The following is a 27377-nucleotide window of genomic DNA, read 5'->3' on the forward strand; positions in this document are numbered from 1 at the left end:
CACACATATTGCAGAAACAGCACAAGGCTGGAAAAGACGATGCCACGGGAACGTTACTGCGCGATAAGTAAGCTGTTAGTGCGGAAAACATCACGTAATTACCTCTACGAGGACGCAATTAGCCAAGCGAGAACTGTCGTCAAAAACCAGTGCTGTCCTCCCGTCAGTGTCAGACAAACAAACCAGCGCTGTCCTCCCGTCAGTGCCAGACAAACAAACCAGTGCTGTCCTCCCGTCAGTGCCAGACAAACGTCAACGGCGTGGCGGCCTTCCGCCGCTGTTCACCACAGCAATTTGAGTGTGATGTGTACACTCCCCATGTCCCTGGGTGCGCCGTGCTGCTTCATATGGGCGGAGCCCCGACTTGTGGCGCTGGCAAACAGCCCGATGTCGCGGCGAACGTTTCGAACGTGTCGCCACACGGCAATCAATAGCATATCATACAGTGAGGCGACGCGGGAGGGTCCGTTAACACGCCCCGGCTGTTTGTCGTATCACCACGGCCGTAACGACTCGTATGGCCCGCAACGGCGCGGCGATGATCGATAGCGAGAGTGTCGCCATACGGCCAACGCCGAATCAACACGACTGCGAAATGACTCGAATAGCGGGGCCCCGAGTCAGCCGAGGGACACAGACAGGTGACATCAGCTGGCACGCGACGCGCCCGTCACGCGTGGCTGCCTCCGCCCCGTCACACGCTGGCGCTGGCAGCTCCACCGAGCCGACAGCGCGGTGCCGAATCACGCCCAAGTATGCGGATCGAAACGGGCCGTGGACTAGGGGCAGCGTGCAATGATATAAGCAATGCGCTCTCTGAGCCAATAGCAGCCTTAAAATACCGACGTAAGGGACAGCATTACATGTCATACGATCAGCTTGGTTCAGCGCTGGAAAACTCGGGTTTCGTGTGATTGAGAAATAGTCAGCTTCCGCCCTTTCGGCAGGGGAGGTCAGTACATGATGCAGATTGATTGCTACCGGCGTCATCTGCATCATTCAAACCTGAGTGAACAGCGACGCGTGATTATAGGATTGTCTGGCTCGTGTATACTCTAGAGGCCCCGCAACTCTGATACGCCTCCGCAACAGCACTTTGGAAAACTCTAAAAATGAGAAAATGAGAGAACATTTAACAAAGCCCACACACAATGCTGAGCAATAGCATGGAGCGGCTTCACCGGCTTCGGTGATGATGTTCCTCACCCGGCTGCGACACACATTGACCCAGATGCTGATACGCCTCACCCGGCTCCGACACACTGACCCAGACGATGATACACCTCACCCAGCTGCGTCACACGCTGACCCAGATGATGATACACCTCACCCAGCTGCGTCACACGCTGACCCAGATGATACACCTCACCCAGCTGCGTCACACATTGACCCAGAGGATGATACACCTCACCCAGCTGCGTCACACACTGACCCAGATGATGATACACCTCACCCGGCTGCGTCACACACTGACCCAGGTGATGACGCACCTCACCCGGCTGCGCCAGTGACCCAGATGATGATACACCTCACCCGGCTGCGTCACACACTGACCCAGGTGATGACGCACCTCACCCGGCTGCGCCAGTGACCCAGATGATGATACACCTCACCCGGCTGCGTCACACACTGACCCAGGTGATGACGCACCTCACCCGGCTGCGCCAGTGACCCAGATGATGATTCACCTCATCCGGCTTGGACATGCACTGGCCCAGATGATGATGCACTTTACCCGGTTACATCAAACACTGGCCAAGAGGATGATACACCTCGCCCAGCTTCGTCACACAATGACCCAGATGATGATACACCTCACCCAGCTGGATCACGCATTGACCCAGATGATGATACACCTCCCCGGCTGTGATACACACACTGACCCAGATGATGATACATTTCACCAAGCTCGGCCACACACTGACCCAGATGATGATACACCTTACCTGACTGCGTCACACACTCACCCAGATGATATTACACCTCACCCGGCCGCGCCACACATTGACCCAGACGATGACACACCGCGCCTGGCTGCGTCACACACTCACCCAGATGACGACCTTGTCGTCGGTGCGGCCGGCGCGCTGTCGCCACAGTGGCACCGTCTGGTTCTGGTTCGAGATGAAGACGGCGTGACAGAAGGGCAGCTCCTGTGCGAACTTCTCTCGCACGTGCCGGCAGAGTAGCCAGACGTTTTCCTCGCTGCGGCAGAGGTCAAGCCAGGTCACGTCAAGTCGGCTCGCAAACCGCTGAACGGCTTGGCCCTGTCCTGAGACGTGCCTGGGGCGGTGCCTGGCGCGGCATCGGGTGAACGGGGCAACCCACATTTGTCTGTGTATGTGTCTGTGTCTGTGTCTGTGTCTGTGTCTGTGTCTGTGTCTGTGTCTGTGTCTGTGCCTGTGCCTGTGCCTGTGCCTGTATCTGCGACTGTCTCCGTCTCTCTGTTTCTGTTTCTGTCTGTTTCTGCCTCTGTCTCTGTCTTTGTCTCTGTCTCTGTCTCTGTCCCTGCCTCCGCCTCCGTGCCTCTGTCACTGTTGCTATCTTTGTCTTTGACACGGTCTGTCTCTTCCTCTACCTCTACCTCTACCCCTGACTCTACCTCTGCCTCTGCATCTGCTTCTGCCCCTGCCCCTGCCCCTGCCCCTGCCCCTGCCCCTGCCTCTGTCTGTCTCCGTATCTATCTCCGTCTGTCTCTGCCTCTGGCTAGGCCTCTGTCTCTGCCTTCTGCCTTCTGCCTCTGCCTTTGCCTCTGTCACTGTCTTCTTGCCTTTGCCTTTGTCCTTGTGTTTGTCCCATTTGCTTGAAGACCAAAGACTGAGCCTTGCTGGACTAGGACATGTGTCACGACACGAGGCACCACACTGGACTAGACGTCATGCGCCCCAGCCAGCCGCGGATAATGGCCGCCGGGCGCGGGCCTGTCCGCCGCGGCTCTGTCACGTCCTGGCCCTGATCAGCTGCGGCCGTCGGGCACCGCGCGCCACGACTCCTCACGGAGCGCGCACGTCCTGTGTCCAAACCGCGCTGACCTGGGCTAGACGCTCTCCAGGCCGACCGCAAAACAAGAGGGCCGTCAGCAGACGGCGGAGTCCGCAGACGCCACTCACGCCACCTCTCGGCCCAGCAAACTAGCTTCCGCTACAAGGAAACTTATCTAACAGCCGTCGCGTAACTTCTCGCGAAGTCTTCAGGGAACTATTGCGCTGCGCAACTTGTCCTGATAGGCTCGCAATTCTCACGACACGTGGAGGCCGCAGAAGGCCGTATTCACAGAACGGGACACAACTTTTAAGGGAAGCGTTTTGGACACCCGAGCCGGCGTCACGCACGGGCAGTCTGCCGTCAGGACACCGCTCTGCAGGACGGCCGTGCCGGCCGGCGACAGCGAGGCCGCAGCTCCGGTGTCACCGACACGGCCCGCTCTGTGCGTCGGCGGGCGCGGTGACACCGGACACCTGAGCCCTGAGCTGACAGCGGCGGCGCGTCCCTCGTGCCGGCCGGCCGGGATCGATGCCCGTCTGTGGACGCCGCCGGGCCAATACCACCGCCCGCGCCGCCCGCGCCGGCCGGCTGGCACGGCTGCTGCGGTCGCACCAGCCGAGAGGTGCCCAGAATAGGCGCGCGCCACGTGTCCGGCGGCCTGAGGGAAGTCAGGCCGGCCCCGGGTGGCGCAGTCGCTCCGTGAAATGCAGGTCAACTGTTCACACGTCGACGGGGGATTGTACTAAAGGAATGCGAACACACTGAAGCATGCATTTCTGCAGCGGTAACATCGCGAAGTGTAGGTCTAAGTTGTCGCCCGAATCTACGTAGATGCATTTGCCTTCCGACTCATTTCAGGGAAGAGCAGTAATACGTGTATCAGTTGCAATTCCAAGCTGTAATAAGCCCTCTTCCCTGGGGCAATAAGCATTGGGGTATGCATGCCCCACAAAAGCACATACAGAGCCAACGGCGTGATATCATCACGAAAACATAGTGGAGAAACCCCTAAAACAGTGTAATCCAAGCGCAAATGGAGAGCGAAACATAAACGATAACTGCAGCCTGCCACAACAGCTGCTGGTAACCACAGCCATCAATCCAAAGGTGTGCGTCATGGAGCATGGCCAGGTATATGCAGCCCCAACGTCCGCCATTATGCGGCCCCATGCACTCAGTGGCCCGTCGCTGCCCGGCGTCATGTCCTGCTGGCCTCCTGCGCGGCCCAGCGCCACTCCTTGCCGCCGGCCGGCTCCGGCGCACCGTCTGGAGTCGGCGCTCGCGTGCCCGCCGGATGCCGGTCCAATCTGGAGCTACCACTCATCGGCACGGCCTCGGCGTACTGCGTCGGCGAATGATTGGCCCATCTGGCCGGCGGCCGGTGATGGAGGCGCGCCATTGCCTGAGATGGGCGGCCGCGCGCGCCACCCGCCGCCCACCGGAGCCTGAATGGGCAGGGCGGACGGCGGCCGCTGCGAAACTCCCCGAGGCAGCCGGCGCGCAGGCCGAGGCGGTGGGGTCACTCAAGGTGACGCACGCGACAGCGAACGTTTGCCGCCGATAGGATACAGTACGGCAACCCACCAGCCAGAGACCATGGTGCGGTCTCTGGGCCTCTCGGTGGTGGCGGTATGAGGGTGTGTGGGACGCGTCTTCTGTTCGCTAGTGCAAGGTCAATTCCGATAATCCTGCGCGTGGCACGCATCTGAGACTGCGGGGAATCATGATTGGAAGTGTCAAACTGGAATCTGGGGGGAAAATCCTACCCGATGACACTTACAACAGGAAAACATGAAAACGTGCATTATACGAAAAAAATTGGAGTGAGACAAAACGCATTCTGAAAAAGTGGGGAGGGGTTAGGTGCCCCGCTCAGCTCTCAGCCCCGTAGTGATTATACCCATGCTAATGGTGTGCGCCGGGCGGCTTAACCGGGGCGACCGTGCTGTGGTTAGGTTACTTAGGGCAGCCAAATACGCGCGTGCGTACCTCGTGCACTGGTACCTGCTTCTGCTGATCCGATCCGCGTGCTCAATAGTCAATGCGCTCGTCAGCATTTACGGACGGCCCAGTACGGACTACGACCAGCAAACCACAGTGTCCGCGGTTTGGAAAAGATACGGAGCACCAGGATCCATTACGGTAGCAAAACGCTCCAAGCTTTTCCACACAGCCGTCAACGAGGATTTACGCGGTCCGACTTCCGAAACGAATGCCCCTTGGGTGCGAAGTTCATACATATGAGGTCATAACACACGCTTCGGGAGCCGATGCGGCCTAAACCGTGTCAGGTCACGGGGCTTTGACGTCATCCTGTGCGCTTTGGGCCGCTGCGGGCAGCGCCCGGAGCTTGATGTGCCCCGGCTGGGGCCGATCAATGGCACGTGACGCGGAAGTCGGCCGCGTGACGCGAGTGGAGACTTCTTAACGGTGGAATTCCACGGAGTACGATCACAAACACTCGAATGAGCGACTGCCAGACTGACATCCTGCATCATTCATGCCGTTTTAAACAGCTTGATATGGTTTTTCATGTTCATCTTCATGCCGCGCTTAACGACGATAAGAAATCATGCGACTACGAGAAGCATTTTAAGAACGCCAAGCGACCGTTTTGAGCTGCGTTAAGTCCAACGGTAACGTGCGCAAATCACATGTTGTGCCTACTGGAACTTGTCCTGTTGTTACTTCGCCCGCCCCACAGGCACATACCCCGAACTATCATTTAACTTACAGGTCACAGCGCCATTGGAAGCATTGCCATCAGCTGTATGACAAGCGTGTCTCCGGGATGGACGAAGCCAATGCATTACAGGGCCAGGAAAGCCTCCTTCCCTCGCGTGGCCCGGTCGCGAGCGCGCGGCGGCACCTACAAAGGTCCGCCTGGTCGCGCGCCAGGCCTTTCGGCATGTTCACTGCCGCGCCGCGCGGCGCATTCGGCTAAAACACGGCGGAGAACACATAAACACACATGCAGCGCGCAATCGATCAGCGGCGAACACGTCCGGCGCCGCCCAGAGCCGGAGCCGGAGCCGGGCCCTGCCGCCTAGACCCGGCTCGACAGGGAGATGACGGCTGCGTCGAGACCTGGCAGCGCAGCCGGGCGGCGCGGCAGCCGGCGCGGTCGGGGTGGTCCGCCGGTGGCAGCGCGACAAAGGCGCAAGGCACGCCGCCAGGTGGCGACGCTGGCGTGCCTGCCGAGCCGGCCGGCTCTCCGCTGCAGCCGTCACCGGCAGCATTTGCACCGCCAGCCGTACGTGGTACTGAAAGGCGCTCGTCGACACAGACGTTTTCCAGGCCAGCAGTGCCTCGGCAGATGTTTAGCGGGCTCTGATTTTGGTCATGGTGAGCACGTCACGGTTTGTGGGCGGGTGGTGTGACGCACGACAACTTTTCTCACACTCAAAGTTCATGAGAACTTCTGACCCAGACCGGTCTTATTCCGGAAGGCAAGCCAATCCTTCTGAGCCCATGTCAACAGACTGCTTCCGGCGCCTATCTCTCAGCCTGCACATGACCTCCAACGCAACCTCCAGCAGAATGACCTCCAGGTGGCAGAACAGAGCGACTGGAGCCCAAGCCGTCTGAGCACGTCACCGAGGAACGAATAACCTGGTCATTTCTCGTTCTTAAAAGGAGAAAACGACATACGTCGTCACATTCCTTTTGTGGAGCACCAGCGACTTCACTGGCCATATCAACATTCAAGGGTCATGGCGCAACCGGGATTCGAACCTGGGCCTCCCACATGACAGTCCGACAGGACAACCACTCGGGTCATTACGCCCCCCTGTCATTGCTCCACAAAATGGTCATCGCTCAGTAATTTCCCATTATATGTGTACAATGCATAGAAGCACCCTCACAACTTAGTTCGTGCGCTACATCAACAATTAGCCCGGTGAGCGCCCTGTCCCGCATCCCACTGACGGGAAGCACACCCCCCGCGGCCCATCAGTGGCGGTGGCGCGGCCCATCAGCGGCGGCCCGCCTGGGTGCAGCACACACCAGGGAACCGGAGTCGATCCCCGGCAGCCGGCCACGGTCGGAAGTGTCGGCCGGGCCGGCGACGCCCCGACAGCACCGCACCACACAGCGGCGCGTGCTGCAGCGCCCAGGGCCATCCTCAACTCAGCGCTATGCAATAAGCGAGGTTCTGGTACGTGTTTGTTCAAATATTCGGACATGCAGCAGGTAGCATCATTCTTTTCCAGAAAGGTGGTGCTGACGCCAGGTCCTGGTACGAGCTAGGTCGCGGGTCGATGACTCTTCCTTGAACTTTAACAAAACTCTAAAACGCACTAGACCTGCCTGGTCATGCCGCCAAACTTGCTGGAAAAACATCTTTGAAAACACTCATGTGGTTAAAAAAAACACTGTTATTATGCTATCCTGCATGAACGGTTAGAAATCTGCACGCAAGTTAACTGACATGCGAATTTTACCAGCAGCATTTCAATATCAAAAATATTTCTCGTCTCATAACAGTTGACAAGAAAAAGGCAAAATTTTCAGCCTGCGCAAAAGCTGAAGGAACCAAATCGGAGCCGAATCCAGCTCCCGCCGCACCGGCGCCGCAGCACGCAACACTAATATGGAGAACACGCCCGTCACGTGGAGTAGGGCAAGGCGTGCAGGCAGCCGCGCGCTCGCATACGCAAACAACGGGGTCTGCACGTCCTGGGTCATTTTTCAGGATTGTTGTCAGATTCCAGCAGCAAGAGAAGATAAAGACGTTGAACTAAGAAAACGTTGTAAGCGAGTGGACCTGCTACAACTCGTCGGCGAACATCAAAGCCGTCCGACCCATGGAACCGAGCGGGCGGCGGCCAGTGTCATCTGTTTGGAAACCTACCTCCGATGCAAGACCTTGTTGGCTTTTTCGTGTTTGTGTATGTGTATATGCGGCATTGAGGCTTTACGACGCAATATGCTGCTGAGGCTATGTGGCGTCGCCTGCCTCCCACTCTGGCGGGAAGGCCGGGCACCGTGGGGAATGGAACCCCGTACCTCTGGTTTCCCAGACGTGCAATAGTCACCGCAGACGCGTTAGCCGCTCCACTATCGGCACCCTGTTATAAGCTTAATCGAGAAGCTGTTTTTAACACGTTGTTTGATACATTCAACTCACAGGTACGTGTGGGCTGTCGTGTGGGGTGGGGTGTCACAGCTTAACACTTTCGCCAGCATCTCGGATTACTCGGGCCAGGCGCTTTATGACCTCATTTTGTAAATATGCCAATAACCCATTTGCGAGGTCATGTGATTGTTGGACCATATTATCAATCGTAGGTCCGCACCACACCACACGGCACGCACAGCCCAGCTGGCCTATCCAAATATTGGGACACTTCGCCGGTACTCGATGTTCGAAACTATTTGGGGGGGGGGGGGGCATCTGCAGCACATAGTGATGGCACCCAGATGGCGGCAATCTTAAGCAACGATGAAAGCAAGGGTTGGGAGGCTAGGAGATAAGGGCAAAAACATGTTCTGAATATGTTCTGAATAGGCATGGGCAATGACAAAATGTGCTGCAGTGCAATAGCAGCCCATTCACCTATTGGGTAGATCCCCACACAAATACTGCAAATGGAAACAGAGCAGCATTTACCCAGCACATGAAAGTTCATGGCTTTCAACCAGTGCTTGGGGGGGAGGGGTTGCAAATAGGTTCAAATGCTTCCTGCTCTTCCCAGAAAATTTGTGTTTCTGCCATGACCTGAGAAAATTATGTTTTCAAAGAGCACTTACAAATTGATGTCATAGTTGGGCCATTAAAAGGGCAGACCATCCTGCTGCCAGGTTATTGAAATTATGAATGCCAGATGGAATATTGCCATAATCATCTCCACCTGCAGACAATGTGGCAGTGTCTCACAGCTTATAACTTACCAGTAATGTAGAGTGTGGCTGCATTCCTTCACAGGTGGTAGAATCGCCTTCACCTTTTGCCGCTGTGGACTTTCTGCAGCCATACTGATATGCAACTTTGATGGAACAATCTGAAAACACAAGCTCATTAGCCCTGAGAAACAACAATTAACTGACCAGTGACTAATTATCTTAAATAATTGAGTCAAATGACCACAAAAGCTTTGTGAGATACACACATAGCCCACAAAATGGAAAACTACAAGAGTTTTTGATAAGCCAGCCATCAGCTCAGTGGCTGGAGCAACCATAGAAGATCTGAGGTATGACTTTCATAAGGCTGCTTGGTTGGCAGCTTCAGTAACTTCCCTCTCATGTAAGCTCTTGCCCCATGAAGACCTTTGGATATTCAATACATAGATATCATTTACAGATATGCTGGACTGTTTCAAAAGACTGCATGCCAACTTGCCACTTAAAAGGTTCCAATGCATCATTCTCTCAATAAAGGTCATCTGACAATTCAATTATTACCCTCTGTGTGCAGTACCTACAAAATGTGATGGTTGAGACAGAAATAATCAAGGAAAGGAATTAAGGAAGTGATACTAATGTCATACAACAAGCACCATTTGTCATTTGATTTCCATAATTTTACTGCTTTATAAGAATTTTTGAATCCAGAGTTACAAACAAATTGATGGAATCTCAGGACAAATGCCAGAATGTCATGTGTTAAGGCAATCTAACAAAATGCATTACAGAATGTAAAAAGTAGTAGTCACATGATGTAAAAAATTATTGATGCTAACCACAACACATAACTGAGATGCATACCTATTGCTCAATTATATCATATCCTTCTAGGCATGCAGGCACCCAGATGGCACAGACTGGTGCGCATGCTCCTCTCCAGATGGGAAATGGCCTGTTCAACCCACCTCATACAGAATCTGCCTCACTTAAGCTAATGAAGCTATCAGTTATTGGTCTAAGTAACCTGGAAGTTCATGCTTTCACAGGATACTGATATTGCTATGTTTTCCTTCTGATTTGATGAACCAGACATTATCACAGCTTACCTCTTCAGACTAAATCAGTTTATGTTTCAAGTTGGTGCCACACAGATGCTATGAAAAAATAGCTCAGATGTGGTAGCTGTGTTGAGTTGCATTTACTGGTCACCACAAAATCAGAAAAGCCTAACTCATGTCCAGTCAGGATTTTTATCAAGAGCTTATTCTTTGTTGTTTATCAATGCATTCCTAAAATCTTTAATATTGCAACTTCTGAATGACTGTATCTGGTGACCCAAAATCATGGGGTCAAAATGCATTGCAAGCCCTCTCAATTAAAAACTGGGAGCAGGCCAATATGGCTTTCATCCCAGTAGCTCAGCTTTACTAAGACAGGGATGTTTGATTACATTCTGCTGGACACAGTTTGAGGACAACTTGCAGTTCAGCGCAATCAGTTTCAAAAATCAGCCTGAAAGGGCCCTCCCACCTTGAAAACCCTCCAATCTTTGATGCCACCTGATGACAATATCCAAGCAACACAAGCAAAGCAGATAAATGCCAGTACTTTCACCTGCTCCCAATGGAAATGAGAAGATCCAAACACAACAAAAAAGCCATATTAAGGAACCCCTAGCCAAAACGTCAGCATCAGTCTTCTCCAAGCAGTACCCCTCCTTTTTTGGAAGGTGCCAATTTTCTTCCCGCAAAAAACGATGGGCAGAACTTGGAAGTAGCCCATGTGTCAACCCATTGTAGAGCCACACGGGGATACTTTAAAACTTCTTACCAACGTAACGTACAAAATACGACACCCAGTGACAGCTTTACAGCTCGCTTCTTGCCTTCCTTTCTAAAGAGCAGCAGCAGCCGCAGCAGCAGCACAACACAGGGGATTGCCACTTCACACAACCGCAGTCGGGACGCCCCGACGCCGCCAACCACGCCTCCCGCATTCAAACACAACACTGTGGAGCAAGGCCGTGTAAGGGGCGCCGGATCGGCCGGCGATTTAGCACCCCATCCGGTCAGCGTTAGCGTGACGTCTTGAAGCTTTCCCCTCAGCGGACGCTGCGCGCGGCCTTATGCGTTTGCGCATCTTCCGAACGGAATCATGCTTACCTGTTGGTTTAGTCACCTCGAACACTGCAATGTTAACTTAAGAGTGAGTATCTATTCGTTTTTTGGTATTTATGCGGACGTCGTCAAGAAATTAAAGTCACTTTATCAAAAGGTGACCTCTGTGTGGATTCGGAACCTTAACTGTGTTTGTAGTTTTCATTTCAATTGGGGGGCCTTAGCCCTTCCTCGAACTTGGGCTCCAGTTTCCTTCCCCCAAATTGTGACAGAAATTGGACCAAGTCTAGTAACCTGGTTGTTGGCATATTTTCGGAGTGGGTGAGGTCATTTCTCACTATTCAGCCCCCCCCCCCCCCAACCCCCAACCCCCCAACCCATTTCGTGAAACTACGCCCCTATTGCAAGTTTATCGCCCACGCTAAGTGGAATCTGAAAGTAATGTGGCCAATACAGCAAGTCAGGCTTACACAGTCATGCTCATCGTTCTCGCTCCTTCGCCGCCGTCGGTTTCTGTGTCACCCACTCGCGGGCGCTCACGGCCCTCGAAACAGGTCAGCCTGGAGGTCAAACAGTCCTGAATCTCGAGTCCGGGCTTTCCGGCTGAGCTTGTTCAGACAGCTTGTGATACACTAGCTGTGAACCGCGATGGTTAGCGCGATATTTCCAGAGCAGGCCTCAGGTGCATGGCAGAGAGACAGGTCCCGCTTTGACCTCAGTAGCCTCCGCACAGAGTCCGCACCATATGTCCCAAGGTGGTCACTGATGCCTCGGCAGGCTCCGTACAGTCAGGCAAGGCGTCCTGCTGTGATCTTCCGCCACCTCCACAAAGATCCCAGGTCATGCGTCAAAAGGCGGGTCCCTGTGACCTCAGGCAGACCCCTGACAACAGACACACCTCATGCGTTCCAAGGTGCTATAATGATTATAAGTCAACCCCCCACAAGCTCAATTCAAGTGTCGTAAAAAGGCCGTTGCACTCCCAGTCCGTCGGTCGCCACATAGGGTAGGTCAGGTCCGGTGCCATAATCGCCGGAGTGCCGGCCCTTTGCTATGTGCCTAGGCAGTGTGAACAGGAGTTGTTGCGGTCCCGTTCATGTCCAGCCCCAACCAGGGCGGATCCAGAGGGGGGCGGGGTCATGCTCTCCTTGGGACTCGAATGGACCCATCAGCTCTGAGCGGCCCATTGCTGGCCGACAGACGCATTTTTCCACAGATCGCGATAAAAATTGGACGTCTTGGGGCTTCTAGGCGACTAGGAACATTCGCAAGCAAAAGTGAAGGGCCCAACAGTAGACAACATTATGATTCACGGATTGAGGGATCGTGTTAGCAGGTTTTAAGACTGCTTACGCTGTTCAGAGGCCCTACACTGTTTCCGGGTCCCTATATGTTCACCTGCGGGGGCAGCTTGATCGTTAAGGAACCTTCTATGTTACCCATGATTTCTCTGCATTTACTCGGAGGGCTTCGCCCTGTTGATGGGGCCCGTCTCGCCAGCCTGCCGAGGCACTCTTGGCCAATCAGAGCCCTTCCATGGATTCTTTTTTATTCGTCCGAAACGTTCTATACGCTGAAGCCGGGGCCGTATGCTGACATGCCGGGGTATTTTCAGTCGCTCAGGGGCTTTTCACGTTGGTCACGGTTAACCTACCGGCACACTCACGATATGCTTGGGCCTCCTACATTGGTCCTTACAATTTTCTGTCACTTGCGTAGGGCCCTACGCTCTTGTCTGGGGCCCATCTGCTAACCTTCTTGGGCTTACTTGGTCGTTCGGGCCGTCCAAATGGGTTCTTGGCTACTTTTTATTTGCATGGAGGGTCCAACGCACCTCTTAGGATCCCATTCGTTGACTTCCTTGGGCACACTAGACTGTTCGGGGGGGGGGGGGGGGCGCATATTGGGTCCTGGTATTTGAATGTAGGGCCCTACGCCCCTGTCAGGGGCCATCTGATAGCCTTTACTGCCACACGCGATCTTTCGGGGGCCCACACATTGGGTCTTGGGTGTTTCTCATTTGAATGGAGGGCCCTACGCCCTTGTCGAGACCCCTTCTGATAACCTGCTCTAGCACACTCGATCGGTAGGAAGTCATCTACATTGTGTCTTGGGTACTTTCTATTTGAATGGAGGGTCCCACACTCTTGTCGGGGGCCCTATCTGTTAGCCTGCTCGGGTGCACTCAATCGGTTGGGGCCCCCTCACATTGTGTTGTGGATATTTTTCTTGAAGGGAGCGTCCTACACCCTTGTTGTCCCACCCCCCCCCCCCCTCCCCTTCGCCACCTGTTAACCGGCTCGGGCACACTCGATCATTTCTGGGCCCTCCATATTGTGTCTTGGGTACTTCTTATTTGAATAGATGGCCTTATGTTCTTATCGGGGCCCAATCTATCAAACTGCTCGAGCCAATGGCGGATTCAGAGGGGGGCACGGAAGCGTGCTCCCCCTGAGCCCCGAGGGAACCCATAGGCCCTGAAGGGGCCCATGACCAGGCGTACGGACGCAGTTTTCAAACAAAAACGCAACAAAACTGGACGTCTTTGGGCCTACACACGACCGAGAACCGCCAAGAGCGAAAGGGAAGCCCGTGAGCAGATAAACTAAATATGCTCTCCAGAAGCGCACGCTGCTGCCGGAGCCATACATGTCTGATTGCCGGATCAATCTTTGCATTTTCTCGGAGGGCCCTACGCTGCTGTTGGGACAATATCTCCTAACATGCCTGGGCACTCTTGAGCGTACATCACGAGAGCACTCTTGAGCGTGCGAGCGCACACGCGAGTACACTCAGTTACTGAGGGGCGCTTCATACTGGTCCCGGGTTCTTTCCACTTGCTCGGAGGGCCTTGCTCTGTTGCTGGGCCCGATATAAGGCAAGGTACTGAGCCACTCCATGCTTAGGTCTCTCTTCATTGATCTAGGGTTCTTCCTTTTGATTTCGTTTGCGGAAAACCCTTCACTCCCATCGTGACCCTTTCCCTTAACCTCCCCGGGCACCCTTGGTCGTACAGGGCATTCATTTATGCATACTGGTAGTGCGCACACACGCACACTGGCCCCTCTGCTCAAAGGACCCTGTGCTCTGGCAAGGGTCCTGAATGTCAGCCTGCTGGGCACCCCCGATCGTTCAGGGGCGTGCCACGTTGGTCTTGGGTTCTTTTCCCTTACTTTGAGGGCCCCATACTAGTTGACGGAAGTTGTGTTGTTGGCCTGCCGCGGTACTCATTATCGCTCAGTTTTCGTCGCTGTTGGCCTTGGTGCCTTACACTTAGAGTAACAGTCGGATGTGGGCCGATTAATTTTGATTGGCAACTGTCGTAAATAGTTTTACGTTCCGCCGACGCCATCTGTGATATTTCGGTTCGTTATTTAATTCGTGGCACCTTTCATGCTTGAGCATCATATGCTTGTTCGTTTTATATCGTGCATTTTAATGTTATGATGTTTTGTACCCCCTCATAACAAAAACAGCAAAACTCCGCATTAGTCATCAGCCACCAGCTGAGCATATCGATCAGCCGGTTAGCTGGAAATATGCATGGAATCAAGTTTGTGCTTGATTTTAAGGGTATTTAGAAACCAACTTTAGCTTATTTTGCCTAAAAACTTAGCTTCAAAATGGTAGGATTCACCACGGTGTGGAGAAAATGAATAAGCTCCGTGTATGTGCATACGTAGCACGCCTAGCTCTTTAGGGATACGCACAGTAAAGTGGGTTTCCGTACACAAATGGTATGCTAAAAATCTTAAAATCTGGTAGCCGGACTTCAGCGATTTTTTGGGGGGGCGGGGAGGCTGAACTCTAGGGGGGCCACAATGCTGCGTGTCCCCCACGAAATCCTAGATCTGCCCCTGGTCCCAATACGATCTGATTATCAAAACGCTCTATGCCGACGCTGGGGCACCTCAGTGAATCCGGCTGGGCAGTGGCCAGTCCTCAAGTTACGCACTTCGGGGGACGACACCGGAGCCGTGCCCAGCACAGCCAAAAACGACATGCAAGATCACTCACGCCTCGCTACGAGCTTCTCACCGCTCCTCACTCCCGTGACAAGAGGACTGTGCATAAACTCCCTGGAGTTCCAAACGCGTCACGTCGTAAATACCGCAAACATCAAGAGAGCGCAGAGGTAGTTGCCGCAGTTTAAAAACATCAGAGCGACCACGCAACCAGTGCCGTGTGTGGCGTGGTGCTAGTTACGCCACCATCTTGTAAATCCGGCTGGTGGCGTCGCGCGATCTACAGTTCCGCGATGCTGGTACGTCAGCACCGGCCGCGCCCAGCGTAATAAAAGCGTGTCGCACCAGCAACGGACGGCAGCGACAGCGGATAGCCCACACGTCTCAGTGAGTAGTTTGAACGGAGTGAGCCAAACATTGCTGGCAGTGCAGCAGTCCCACAGCTCACGAACGAATCGCCACCGGCGAGCCACGCAAGCTAGCGGGACACCAGTCCGAGCCAGCGGGAGGCCCCGCCCGTCGGCAGGAATCGCATGCACCAGTCGTGCCACAAATGCAACCTTGTTTAACACTTTAGTCAATCTTTAAAGCATTAAACACTGCGCCAGATGCGATATTTCCGGCGCGATGTGGCGACGGAACCAGCGGCGCAGCAGCGGCGGAACCGGAATGCTCCAATGACGTCATCGCCCTGTACTGAACCGTTCGGCATCTCACCAATGCGAAATACCATCCCCCCCCCCCCGCTACTATTCAGTTTTGTGGCAGCGAAAAAATTGCTCTATCTGAAAGTTTTTCAGTGGATTTTCTCCACCGGTGACGATTCTTAACCACCGGCATAAATGCGCATGCGCAGATCAGCCTGCAACTAGATCATTCTAGGATGCTCTGATCTGGGGCTGTGTGACCGTGCCCCTATTCAAACAGGACTAGGTGAGGCCGCTCGTTCCGTTCCAAGACAAACTGTCGTATGGCGTTAAACCAAATGTCATTTCACTTCACGTGGAAGACCTGTACATTTTACCGCTGTCCTTTGCCGGCATGTTAAAAGGACAAGCGGCTAAAAGGCGGAGATAATAGTGACGTCTGTGTGGTTGCTGACGTGCAAGTCGTCGAAGAGCAAATCAGTAGAGATCCTAATTAGCCGAAAATTAATTAGTCGTAAATGTTGACTTGTCGAGTGCCAATGTATCGAAATAGGATTTAGGCGAATGGCAATTGAACGAATGGGAGATCGCCGAATGGACAATCGACCGAATGCCTTTTTGCGAAATTGAGCCTGGCGAATGACAATGCGATGAACGCAAATTTTTCGTACAGTCAATTAGCCAAATTAGCTTGGCTGAAAGGCGGCTCAGGCGATTGAAGATCATCTGAGGTGCGCAAGGTCGTAAGGTGCAGTTGATGACAAACACTACGCATAGATAGGAAGTGGTAGGCTAAAAGTGATAACAGTGTTAAGGACGTAGAGCAATTTTGTTTGATTTTGTTTGCCTGCCTCTTGGTAAAACTGGAGGGGCTGATTGAACAACAACCCACACCCTGTTGACCAGACGTGGCGTTACGTGTCACATCTGTCAATGTGTACTTATACCCATCCGACGACGCTAATAATTCTACTACTATTACTTTTCTATTCGGCTGCTTTTCTAGTTAGCGCCGTTTGTCGTACTGTCGTAGCCTTCTCAGTTCTTGAGTCTGGCGGTAACATAAACGACATTATTAAGTGCTAACTGGACTCCTATACCCTGATGTGACCCGTCAAATGTCACATTCGCCACTGTTAAGTCCAATATATCCATGCAGCTTCATCAGAGCTTTTCATTGCCGTCATTCCAATCTCGTGGCACTAACTCACTTGGTTTTCCGCTTCTGGTCTCCTTCACAAGGTGAATGTGGAAAAAAAAACCTCCGTGGGGCAACGGTTATATTAAGAGTCCGCATCAGTGTACAATCTGTTAACAGCATTTCAACTTATGCACATTCGACTAAAGAACATTTGGCTGATTAGCATTCAATTAAAGAACGGATCGGCATATTGTCATTTCACTAAAGGTCATTTACATGAATTGACATTCGACTAAAGACCAGTTCAGTAAATTGGCGTTCGGTATATTGGCAACTCGGCCATCGACTATTATCCGTGGATTCTGTAAACATTCGTCGATTTGATACGCCAGCTCAAAGGCGTGCCGGCGAATTACTATTCGACTCTTCATTTCGCCTTATTGTCACAAACAGCAGACCCAAACAAACAAAATATGCCGACAACATAGCCTTCGTTTAAAGCGAATGTTTCACATTCGAAGACATTGAAACGAACATGAAATATGTTAGAATGAGCTCATTTATAACTTTTGATATACTTTCATGTGGAAAGGCTGTTATGGGCAACACGATATCCTTGTTTAGTAAATGTGTTGTTAAATACGTCATAGTTCCATTGCGTCATCGTAACCTTCATAACATTGACTGAGAGCTAATTGGCCGCCGTTGTACCTTGAATGCGTGCTCACGAACGTCAGATATGAATGACTCGACCACTATATTTTTCTTGGCCTTGATCGTCGCGCGACTTGCGAAATGACAGAATTTGAATGACGTTTTATGACGTCATGAATGTCAAGGTGACCTTGAAATACTATCCCGAAATAGTCTCCCATTTCCGTGGCGCAAAGCATAGAAACTAGAGGGCTCTAGGTCTTAAGGACAGGCTGTGAACTGCACTAGAAGGTCTTGAAGATGCCTGTTTCAGTTCAAAACCCCAGACAAATGTAGAACTTCCTCTTTAAATGTATTTGAATGACATTTCACTCAGTGCATTTCGGTTATTGCTTTGGATGCTGAACTTGCTTTGTGCTGATCCAAAACCGGTTAGTACGGTCGGTTGGTTGATTCGGTGGTCTGTTGATTGGCAGGCTTCTCGTTGGCTGCCTGGCTGGTCCGTTGGCTGACTGGATGGTTGAGTTGTTGGTCGATCGGTCGGTCAGTCCGTTGCTGGTTGGTTGGTTAGTTGGTCGGTTGGTTGGTTGGTTGGTCGGTTGGTTTGGTTGGTCGGTTGGTTGGTTTGCTGGCTGTTCTGTTGGTTGGATGACTGGCTGGTCCGTTGGTTGGTTGGTTGGCTGGCTGGTTGGCTGGTTGGTTGGCTGGTTGACTGGCTGGTTGGTTGGTTTGTTGGTCGGTTGGCTGGTTGGTTCGTTGGTTGATTGGCTGTTCCGCTGGTTGGATCGTTGGTTGGTCCGTTGGTTGATTGGTCGGGTGGTTGTTTGGTTGGTTGGTCGGGTGGTTGGTTGGTTGGTTGGTTGGTTGGTTGGTTAGTTGGTTGGCTGTTCCGCTGGTTGGATCGTTGGCTGGTCCGTTGGTTGGTTGGTTGGTCGGATAGTTGGTTGGTTGGTTGGTCAGTCGGCTGGTTAGCTGGTTGGTTAGTTGGTTGGTTGGCTGTTCCGCTGGTTGGATCGTTGGCTGGTCCGTTGGTTGGTTGGTCGGGTGGTTGGTTAGTTGGATGGTTGGTTGGTGGGTTGGATTATGCGGGCCCTATGCTGGCACATTATTGGGTCCCGGTGATTGCATGTCGTGCTGACTCCGGACCGAAATCTGCGGACGATGCTAACAAGGGCCGCCATGTCCGCGCCGACTAATGCTGGAGATCGTATCGCCACGCCGCCATGTCAGAGCGGGACATGGTCGCTGTACGGCCCTTGTCGTGCAGCTCCGGGTCGGCCAGGGACGTCGGTCATCCGCTCGAGCTATAGCACGAGACGTGGTCATGCTGGCCCGCGCCCTGACCGAGCGTGATCACTCGGTCTCATGCTACTACAGGAAGTCACGTTCAGACCCGGCAAACACGACACCCGCTAATTGGCCACCCAGTCTTAAGTCAGTGTGGGGCATGGAAGCACCCAGTCCGGGTCAATTCGGGACATGGTGTCCAAGTCTCGGTTCAGCGCAAGGCGAGGCAGCGCAGGTCTCACAATCTCACCAGCACAGGGCTAACATCAACGAAGTTTCAAAAGTAACATATTTTGCACATTTACTAAAATATTACGCGGCTTTGCGTGTGATCTGCATATCAAGTTATGGGGCATACCTGCAAAAGTCAGTTTGCGCTGTTTTTTATCCGAAATGTGCGCCGGCCCGACGAAAAATTTCCGATTAGGAGCGCCAACGTCCAGCCAGACAGCTAGCTGGACGCCGCGTCTCTACGCCCTAGCAGCGGGGTCAGTGCTGAACTGCCACCCGCTATCACCAGGCCCATGACACGGCCGCGTGAAGCACGGATCGCCAGGCACGTGAGCATGGTGTGTTTGTGACAAAACGCCTGCATTGTAAGTACACACCAAAACAATGCAATTCCAACGCGAGCCCTGTACTCGGTCTGTGGGACCCCGCCCCAGACAAAACGTAAATGTATATCCGAACATGCATAGGTGTGCGAATCACGCGATATGTGATATCCATTCCCCTAAAACACGCGCACGCCATACTCAGAAGCCCGAGATCCGCGCTGATTTTAGTGTTAGTAAAAGTGAGAGCACACGGCGATCATAAACAGTCTGAAAAACTGCCCCGATGAGCGTAAACCGCCTCCGGCTGTCGTTGCAGCGCAAGCGAGGAGAAATCGAGGGCACGGCTCTCTGTAGCCTCCCAAGAGCTCACCCCGTCGGTCTTTTTGTCCGCTGGCCGAGACCTACTTTTCCTCCGGTACAGGACCGACTGCAACCAGACTCGGAGCGCCAGTAGTCGTCCATAACCGGCGCAGCGACGCTACGGATCGCCGGTTTCGTCGTTTTTTGTCCAGGCGCCGAGCTGCCGTGTTTTGCTGGCGTCACGGCTTGCTTTTTTGCCGCGCCCTCGTCAACAAAAACACGCCGCAGTCGGCGGCGGCGCGAGCGCGCGCCTCGCGTCGCCCGTCCGCCGGCTGTCGGCGGCGCGTCCGCAATGCGTGACCCGCGGGCGGCGGCTCCGCAGCCTCGCTCGGCGTCGTCAGCCGCGCTCTCGTGGTCCGTGCTGGAAGCAGGCCGTCGTTAACGGCTTCCTCCGCACGTTTGGTACGGCAGTTGGTTCGTGAGGCGGAGATGCCCATGTCGCTTTGGAGATGCAGAAGGCTTTTCCATGATTCGGGTACCGACAGGAAACATCGCACCCGCTTCAGACTTATCGTAGCGAAAAGCGGTAGCGTGGCTTGAAGTATCTACTAGACATTCTGTACACGTAATACCATACCCGGGCTGATGCCCATAATTTTCCCCACAAGCCTTGCCAACCCCACCCGTTTCCAATTCCATGTAAGAAACGAGCCCATTTTACGATACCCATGGGTTTATCCAACCCGTCCTTTAGTTCCTTTAATTTTATTCGGTCATGTCACGGGATCTGACTTATCTAGCCCTGGCCGAAGCCCTTTTCCTCTTAGCACATCGACCGCCCTGTACGCAGAGCAGCTTGCTCGCGCTACAATCCTCCTCCCCGCGCGTCCCCTACACGCCAGCGGCCGTCGGTAATAAGCTCTCCTCTGTTCTCTCTCCTCTAACCTCTGCCTACACAACGTCGCCCGCGGCGTGCGCTATCTTATCGCGCATTCATATCCCGCGTCGGCGAGCCATCCGATGCGTCCAATCAAACGCCGGCGATTGCCCCGCCGCTGACCTCCCGTCCGTCTTTTTTGCCGCCCCTCCCCCCCCCCCCCCCCCCCGATGCATTGCGCGCGCCGATGTGGCCAGAGTGACCATCGACTTCTCGGTGGGGGAAGCGGCTGTGCTGTTAGTGTGCTGAGGCCTGTTATGAACGATGATGGTTAGTCTGCGTCATGTTCGTGCTTGGCCAATGGATGTCTCATCTGTAAAAGTTTAAACGTTTCTTTAAAAAAGCGGATCCTTGGTAACTGGTGAGCCCTTCCCTCATAGGTAGACCAAGAATAAAGTATCCTCTTCCGTACCGGCAAAAGCTTTTACAAACATAAGTCCTGACCGTCAGCCTCGTTCTGGCCTCAAGTTGTTCCAAAATGCTTATACGGGTGGCGTCGGATTTGGAGTAAACGCCAAGCAAAGCCTGTGTTGTGAGTGGCGGAAACCTCCTACCCAAGTTTTCTCGCCACATTTAACGATTTTTAAGTTTGCCTCCGCCCTTTCGCCAGGTACGACTGCGAAGGTTTCCACGCGCCGCACAATGCTGCGGCACGGCTGCCTCATGTTTGGGTTGAAACTCGTTGGCCAGTTGCCAGCTGACCTTTCCGTCAGTCGGGCCAAACCCATGCTCTGGGATTCAGATACGTAGTGCCGCAGAATAACGCCGCCAGTCGGCGTCTTTTTCCAGACCGCGGAAGCGACCGAGTGTCGATGATCGCGCAGAAAATTGTCTTCAGAATATATTTCTCAGCTTGCTTTGTGATGAAGACGGAAAATGGGAAAAATACTGGGGACACATCCTCTGAAATGTTTACACATTACCAAAATCTCACAAGAAGCCTCAACCTCGGTCGCTCCCTGGTGCGTACAAGCTTTCAGATATGTGGTTTTCTCAACACCATTGTAGGTGAATTAAATGTACATAGGAGGAATATCCTACGATTCACTCCCCCGTCCAAAATAGAAGGGACGTGTTTTAGAAACGGACTACTTGCGTCTCACCGAACTCATCCCGCCTTCCGTACCAAAGTGGTGTGTACCGCTGTATCACATTTGGAGAGGCTCGCCCTGTACACGTTTGCTGTCACAAGGCTTCTGAGGAGAATTTTAAAAGTACGTAAGCTATGATTACTTTTTCACTCTCCGGTATGGCCACAAAAACGCCTTAGGTTCAAGGAGGTTATGACAGTTTGTACGAGCCATTGACCTGTCTACACAGCCGATCTCTGTTAAACTAATGAGGGTGTAGAATCTTGCATACGTTGTGGTTGAGCTACATCTCTGGCCCACCGGACCAGTTCTTAGTCTATGCGTCGTCGTGCCCGTCTGACTTAACCGGTCATCGGTAGGCGGAAATCTGCCTGGTCCCAATGACCTTCAGCTGAGAACTTCAGCTTGTAAAACTGGAACATCGCGTTTAAGGAAATATGAAATTTAGAACTGGACCACATAGCCTGTCCGTCTCGGCCACCCTGCCCGTTCCGCGGCCGTGACGACTTCGGCCTGCTAACTGTCCGTGGTTGCAGTCCTCTTTACAGAAGGCGTCAGCATGAAATACCCTCGATGAAGATCACTAATGCAGTGACGAAATTCAAACTTTTAAAGAGATCAAACAAAACTCCAAACTTCCCGGGAATGTTTGGTACTGCCGTAACCTACACTCCTTTGCGCCTCTTCGGGTGGCGGGCATGACACGACCGACTGCTTCCTGCCGGGCCCCCTCCCTGCCCCCTATAAGGCGCTCTCCGGTCGGCGGACACCCATCACGTGCGGGTGGCGGACATGGCACGACCGACTGCTCCCTGCCGGGCTCCCTCCCTGCTCAGAGATCTCTGCAGGGCACTCTCTGGTCAGCGGACATCCATCACGTGCGGGTGGCGGACATGATACGACCGACTGCTCCCTGCCGGGCTCCCTCCCTGCTCCCTGCTCTCCCTCCGGTCAGAGGGCACCCACCACCCTTCAGGCAGATCTGCTGACGGCCGGGCCACGCTCAGCCACATGCACCCGGGCGCTTCTGGACGTGCCGCCCGCCTGGCCCTCGTTTGTGTGACCCGCTCATCACAGCCCCGTCACAGGAGCCGCACAGATCGTGGACCCTAGCGCACGCACGTGCGACGCTCGTAAGAAACGCCGGTCACCAATCCTGTCTTTATTTCACGAGTGAATTAAAAGTACAACAGACATCAATAACTGCGATTACCTCCGAAACAATAAGATATCCCGACTTATCTCAGAGCATTCATTTGCAACTATCACAATATGGTAACAATTACCGAACGCGACACCCAGGGTTAGATAACCAGTTGAGCACTAATCGTTGATATGGAAGCACACGCGCGTGCCTCGGGGCCGAAGGTGGGGGCGAGTGACATCTGACGTTCAGTCAACACCGGAAGAGACCATTCGCGTACTAAAAGAGAAGACATCGTTTCAGCAGCTCATTGGCACTATAAAGACGACCCTGGCACACTGTCCTGCGCACGGTGGCGCAGCGCATCTCTGCTCGGGCGACTAGACACGGGTGAACACCAACCGGCGGCTGGACGGCGCGCCGGCCGCCGCCGCTCGGCGCGAGTGGACATTGCAGGACGGTCACCATCCACCCGGTGAACCGAGTCTCCGGCGAGCGGTTCCAGAGACGAGTACTAAACAGCGTACTAATCGGGCCTAATATCCGTCGATCCCCAGGTGAACAGTCCTACAAATGGATTGAACAGCACGCCAGCACGGGCAAGCTTGGTTTGACTCCATCAGCCCCATGAGAACCACTGGTAACACGACAGTGGGCATGCGGCGCGCGGGCTTGAGCTCCCGCGCCTGGCTCGCCTGCGCCGATTTGTACTATTCAGCTTTGCACTACAGTCCCAGCTAGCACTACGCAAAACAGCGGCGCCCGGCGCCCGGCGGCGGGGCTCGCGCCAGGCCAGCGGCAGGGGGCGAGCCAATCACAGACGGTACCAGAGGGCGCTGCGCGCTCAGCTCTTCCTCTCAAACACCGTCAGCTTGTCACGCACGGTGCCCTCGGAGATGGGCACGCGCGGCTTGGGGCGGCAGCGCGCGCCGCCGCCACCGTCCGACCGCCGGTCAAACAGCTTGCGGCAGTCGGCCACCAGCCGCTCGGGCACCTGGGCCCGCTCGGCCCGCTCGAGCCGCTGGCGCGCCCGCTCCAGGCTGAGCCGGTCGAGCGCGCGCTGCCGGCAGCCGAGGCTGTGGCGCAGCGCGCGCCCGCCGCCGCCGCTGCGCTCGAAGTACTCGACGATCTGGCGGATGTCCTTCTCGTAGTGGTCGGGCCGGCGCCGGTCGCGCTCCTCGCCGTCGCAGCCCACGCTGCTGACGTCGTCCGACGAGTCCGGTGTACACGGACGACGAGCGCTTGGCGAGCGCCGGCAGGCCGCGCGCCAGCTCCTCCTGGCTGTACTCGGAGAGCAGCGACGCCGGCGACAGGTCTGAGGCCGAGGCGCGCTCCGCCTCGCCCACGCTGAAGAAGCCCGACTCGCAGGAGCCGAGGCGGCGCAGCGCCGGCTGTTCGCTCACCACCAGCGCCGGCGGCGCGCGGCCGGTGCCGCCGCCGCCGCCGCCGCGGCGTCCGCACACGGGGCTGGCCGGCAGGCTGAGGCAGGTGGCGCGCGGCGCGTCCGGCAGCGGTGAGGCGGCGGCGCCCGCCGGCCACGGAAGCTCCAGGCACGAGCTGAACAGCTCGCTCCGGTACTCCAGCACCTTGCGGCCGTGCCGGTACCGCTGCAGGCTGTTGAACGGGTTGGCCGTGTCGCCGGGCCGGTAGGCCGGGTCGCGCGCCGCCATGAACTGCGCCACGTCGCGCGGCGCGCGCAGCAGCGGCCGCGGCCGCAGCTCGCGCCGCCGCCACGGCCGCCGGTGCACGCGCGCCTTGTCGCTCGGCGAGCACGTCTCGGCCAGGATCAGCTGCGCCAGGGCGTCGTCAGAGAGCGAGCGCCGGTCTGCCGCAGGACGCGTTGGTCAGCGATACTATGACAACCGCGAACACACTTGACATTGTGTGGCGCTACTGGAAACGGCGACTACAAACGGAGATACAACCTCACAGAGCACAGATTTGGCATGAAGTGAACACTTTGTGGACGATCCGCCACAATCAACTTGTTTAAACTACGAATATACAAACCTGCCAATAGATGGCGCCAGTGCACAGCCACATCATAGGAGGGAACGCACACAATGCCCGAGTTGAAGGAGGGAGACTCATGCTTCTGCCCGCAAAATATCATACCTAAGTACCTCAACGGAACCACACCGACGGCAGACAAGTAGGACATCACACAGCCCGTGGTCGCAAGATGAATTACAATGGCATTCAATGGAGCCGCACTGAAATACGAGAAGCTTTCGTTGTCGCTATGACGACATCGGAACAAACACCATAAATCAGCACAGCGACGAGGCTCGAGAATGAATGTCTGGCCGAAGACATCGGCATGCCGACAGGCGCCAGGCGTCTCACGAGGCGCGAGACTCCTACCTCGAAGACCGCCACCCAATGACAGCGTCTGTGTGTGTTTACTCGGCTTCAGATACCGTCCATCAATCCGCCGTGCACCCAATCTCCGTATCAGACCACTCATACGGCCAGCGCCGAGTGATGCGTTTATCAGAAGATATCGGGCCACGCGCGCCGCGTCAGGCCGCTCGGACGCTCCCTCCCCTCCCCAGACTATCGAGGAGATATCTGCACACTTGGCCGAGGTCGCCGTGCCAGAGGCGGTACGAAGTGGACCATTGGCTGACCCCGGGACGGCATGAGCAGGGCACGAACGGTGCCCGGTGTACACTGCCCAGTGGGGAAGCACCAGCTATATGAGAAGGACACGGACGGTGCCCGGTGTACACTGCCCAGTGGTGAAGCACCGGCTACATGAGAAGGACACGGACGGTGCCCGGTGTACACTGCCCAGTGGTGAAGCACCGGCCACATGAGTAGGACACCGGCGGTGCCCGGTGTACGCTGCCCAGTGGTGAAGCACCGGCTACATGAGTAGGACACGGACGGTGCCCGGTGTACACTGCGCAGTGGTGAAGCACCGGCTACATGAGTAAGAAAACGGCACGGCCGAGGAGCGGAGGCCGTCGGCTATCGGAAGCAGCCGATATGCCGACAAGGAGGAAAGTACACCTGCATCCCGTCTGTGTCACCCGGGGAGTTTGCATGGGAGCCTGACAGCTCAACACTGATAGCTGGGCAGTCCGGCAACGCCTTGCACGTGGCCGGACTCCGCACTGCAGGCGCTACAATTCAGTGGCGTTTCGTTCGGGACGGAGTGGCGAATCCAAGGACAGGCAGATAGAGACTGTTTACCATTGTCCCGCTGTCGCCCTTCCTGACCAACAAGCGTGCAACCGAGCTCCAGGAACTCAAAGGGTCATCTTGCATGAGGTCATAATAACAATACGGGGCTGCACGCGGGTGGTGCTTGAAAGTTAATGCCGGCTCATACCCGACCGACCAAGTCGCAGCTGGCAGAGCGAGACTCAGTCCCGACGAGCAGAGCGAGACTCGGTCCCGATGAGCAGAGCGAGACCCAGCCCCGACGAGCAGAGCGAGACCCAGTCCCGACGAGCAGAGCGAGACTCAGTCCCGACGGGCAGAGCGAGATTCAGTCCTGACGAGCAGAGCGAGACCCAGCCCCGACGAGCAGAGCGAGGCCCAGTCCCGACGAGCAGAGCGAGATTCAGTCCCGATGAGCAGAGCGAGACCCAGCCCCGACGAGCAGAGCGAGACCCAGTCCCGACGAGCAGAGCGAGACTCAGTCCCGACGGGCAGAGCGAGACTCAGTCCCGACGAGCAGAGCGAGGCCCAGTCCCGACGAGCAGAGCGAGGCCCAGTCCCGACGAGCTGACTACCTCCGTCGACCGGGACCCCTAAGACCACCAATGAGGAGAACAACAATAAGTGACGAGCGTGGAGTAAAACCCACAGCAGACTGCCGCAGCCTGGGCCAGCAGCGAGGGGCCCTAGCCACAGAGCTGAACAGTCTCTCAGTCTCTTAGTCTCTCATCAGTCTCAGAACCAGAGACGATGTGCCCGCGGGGGGACGGGGCGCAGCATGAAGGGCACGGGTGTCGTGTGTCGGTGACGTACACAGCTGCCGGTCGTTGGTGGGCAGGACGGGCGGCGCGGCGCCGGTCGCCTGCGCGCGCAGCGCCGCCAGCAGGGTCTCCAGGCGGTGCACGAGCTCGCCGAACGACGGCCGGCTGCTGGCCGCGTGCTGCAAAAGACGGGGCGGCGGACGTCAGGCGAGATGAAACGGCGCGGCAGCGCCCGTCGGCGCGAGCGGCTGACACGGACGAGGCAACGAAGGTCAAAAGGGCTGGCACACTAGTCCCAACACAACCAAGGTGGCCTCCTTGCGGAATGACTTGCGCCAGTCGGGGATTTCTTACGTCAGTACAGACGGGACTGCCATTTGACGGGAAAAAGGCGAATCTCATCGCATGATTTACGGTACAATAGAACACCAGGGACGCCCCATAAACAATTCAGAAGCCTCAGACGCCACACCATACGCTTCTCCGCGTTGAGGTATACGAGCCTCGGCGCAGCTCATCACGAGATAGCGCGCGATACGGGCTAGCCTCCACGTCAGGGGATGACGAGCCGGCCGTCCCGATCCCTACATATCCGGCCGACCGCCTGCCGTGCGGGGTTCCGCGGCAGTCGACCGGTGTTTAGTTTGGACGCCCCCGGGCTGGGCCGTCGGTAGAGTCGTGGGCCCGCTCCCCTTGCGGTGGCACGGCGCCAGAGCTCGGGTCCAAACTGGCCACGGCAGCGTTTACAGTCGGCGGGCGGCGCGGCCACTGGC

At 55.3% G+C, this 27377-nt stretch overlaps 2 protein-coding genes across 4 annotated transcripts in view; both read right to left on the bottom strand.

Moving 5' to 3' along the window:
- LOC119090708 (protein N-terminal glutamine amidohydrolase) overlaps nucleotides 1–10768 on the bottom strand; it is a 28546-nt gene extending 17778 nt beyond the window's left edge. Inside the window, exons 1-3 of one of the 3 annotated variants that reach the window (XM_037213561.1) lie at nucleotides 10679–10768; nucleotides 8881–8990; nucleotides 2052–2205 (exon numbers count right to left, since the gene is read on the bottom strand). In XM_037213561.1, the coding sequence (XP_037069456.1) occupies nucleotides 2052–2205; nucleotides 8881–8963 (237 nt within the window). In that variant the 5' untranslated portion in view covers nucleotides 8964–8990; nucleotides 10679–10768. Of the gene's footprint in view, nucleotides 1–2051; nucleotides 2206–8880; nucleotides 8991–10665 lie in introns of all 3 variants that reach the window. The other 2 variants (XM_037213562.1, XM_037213559.1) reach the window with 2 other exon arrangements.
- A 12751-nt stretch (nucleotides 10769–23519) lies between these two features.
- Nucleotides 23520–27377, bottom strand: part of LOC119089852 (dual specificity testis-specific protein kinase 2) — a 31637-nt gene continuing 27779 nt past the window's right edge. The window contains exons 8-11 of the mRNA XM_037212664.1: nucleotides 26657–26783; nucleotides 24167–24500; nucleotides 23890–24022; nucleotides 23520–23669 (exon numbers count right to left, since the gene is read on the bottom strand). Coding sequence (XP_037068559.1) covers nucleotides 23520–23669; nucleotides 23890–24022; nucleotides 24167–24500; nucleotides 26657–26783 — 744 coding nt within the window. The remainder of the gene's footprint in view (nucleotides 23670–23889; nucleotides 24023–24166; nucleotides 24501–26656; nucleotides 26784–27377) is intronic.

Source organism: Pollicipes pollicipes, unplaced genomic scaffold (genome assembly GCF_011947565.3).
Source record: "Pollicipes pollicipes isolate AB1234 unplaced genomic scaffold, Ppol_2.1 Scaffold_3087;HRSCAF=3621_pilon_pilon_pilon, whole genome shotgun sequence".
NCBI lineage: Eukaryota > Metazoa > Arthropoda > Thecostraca > Pollicipedomorpha > Pollicipedidae > Pollicipes > Pollicipes pollicipes.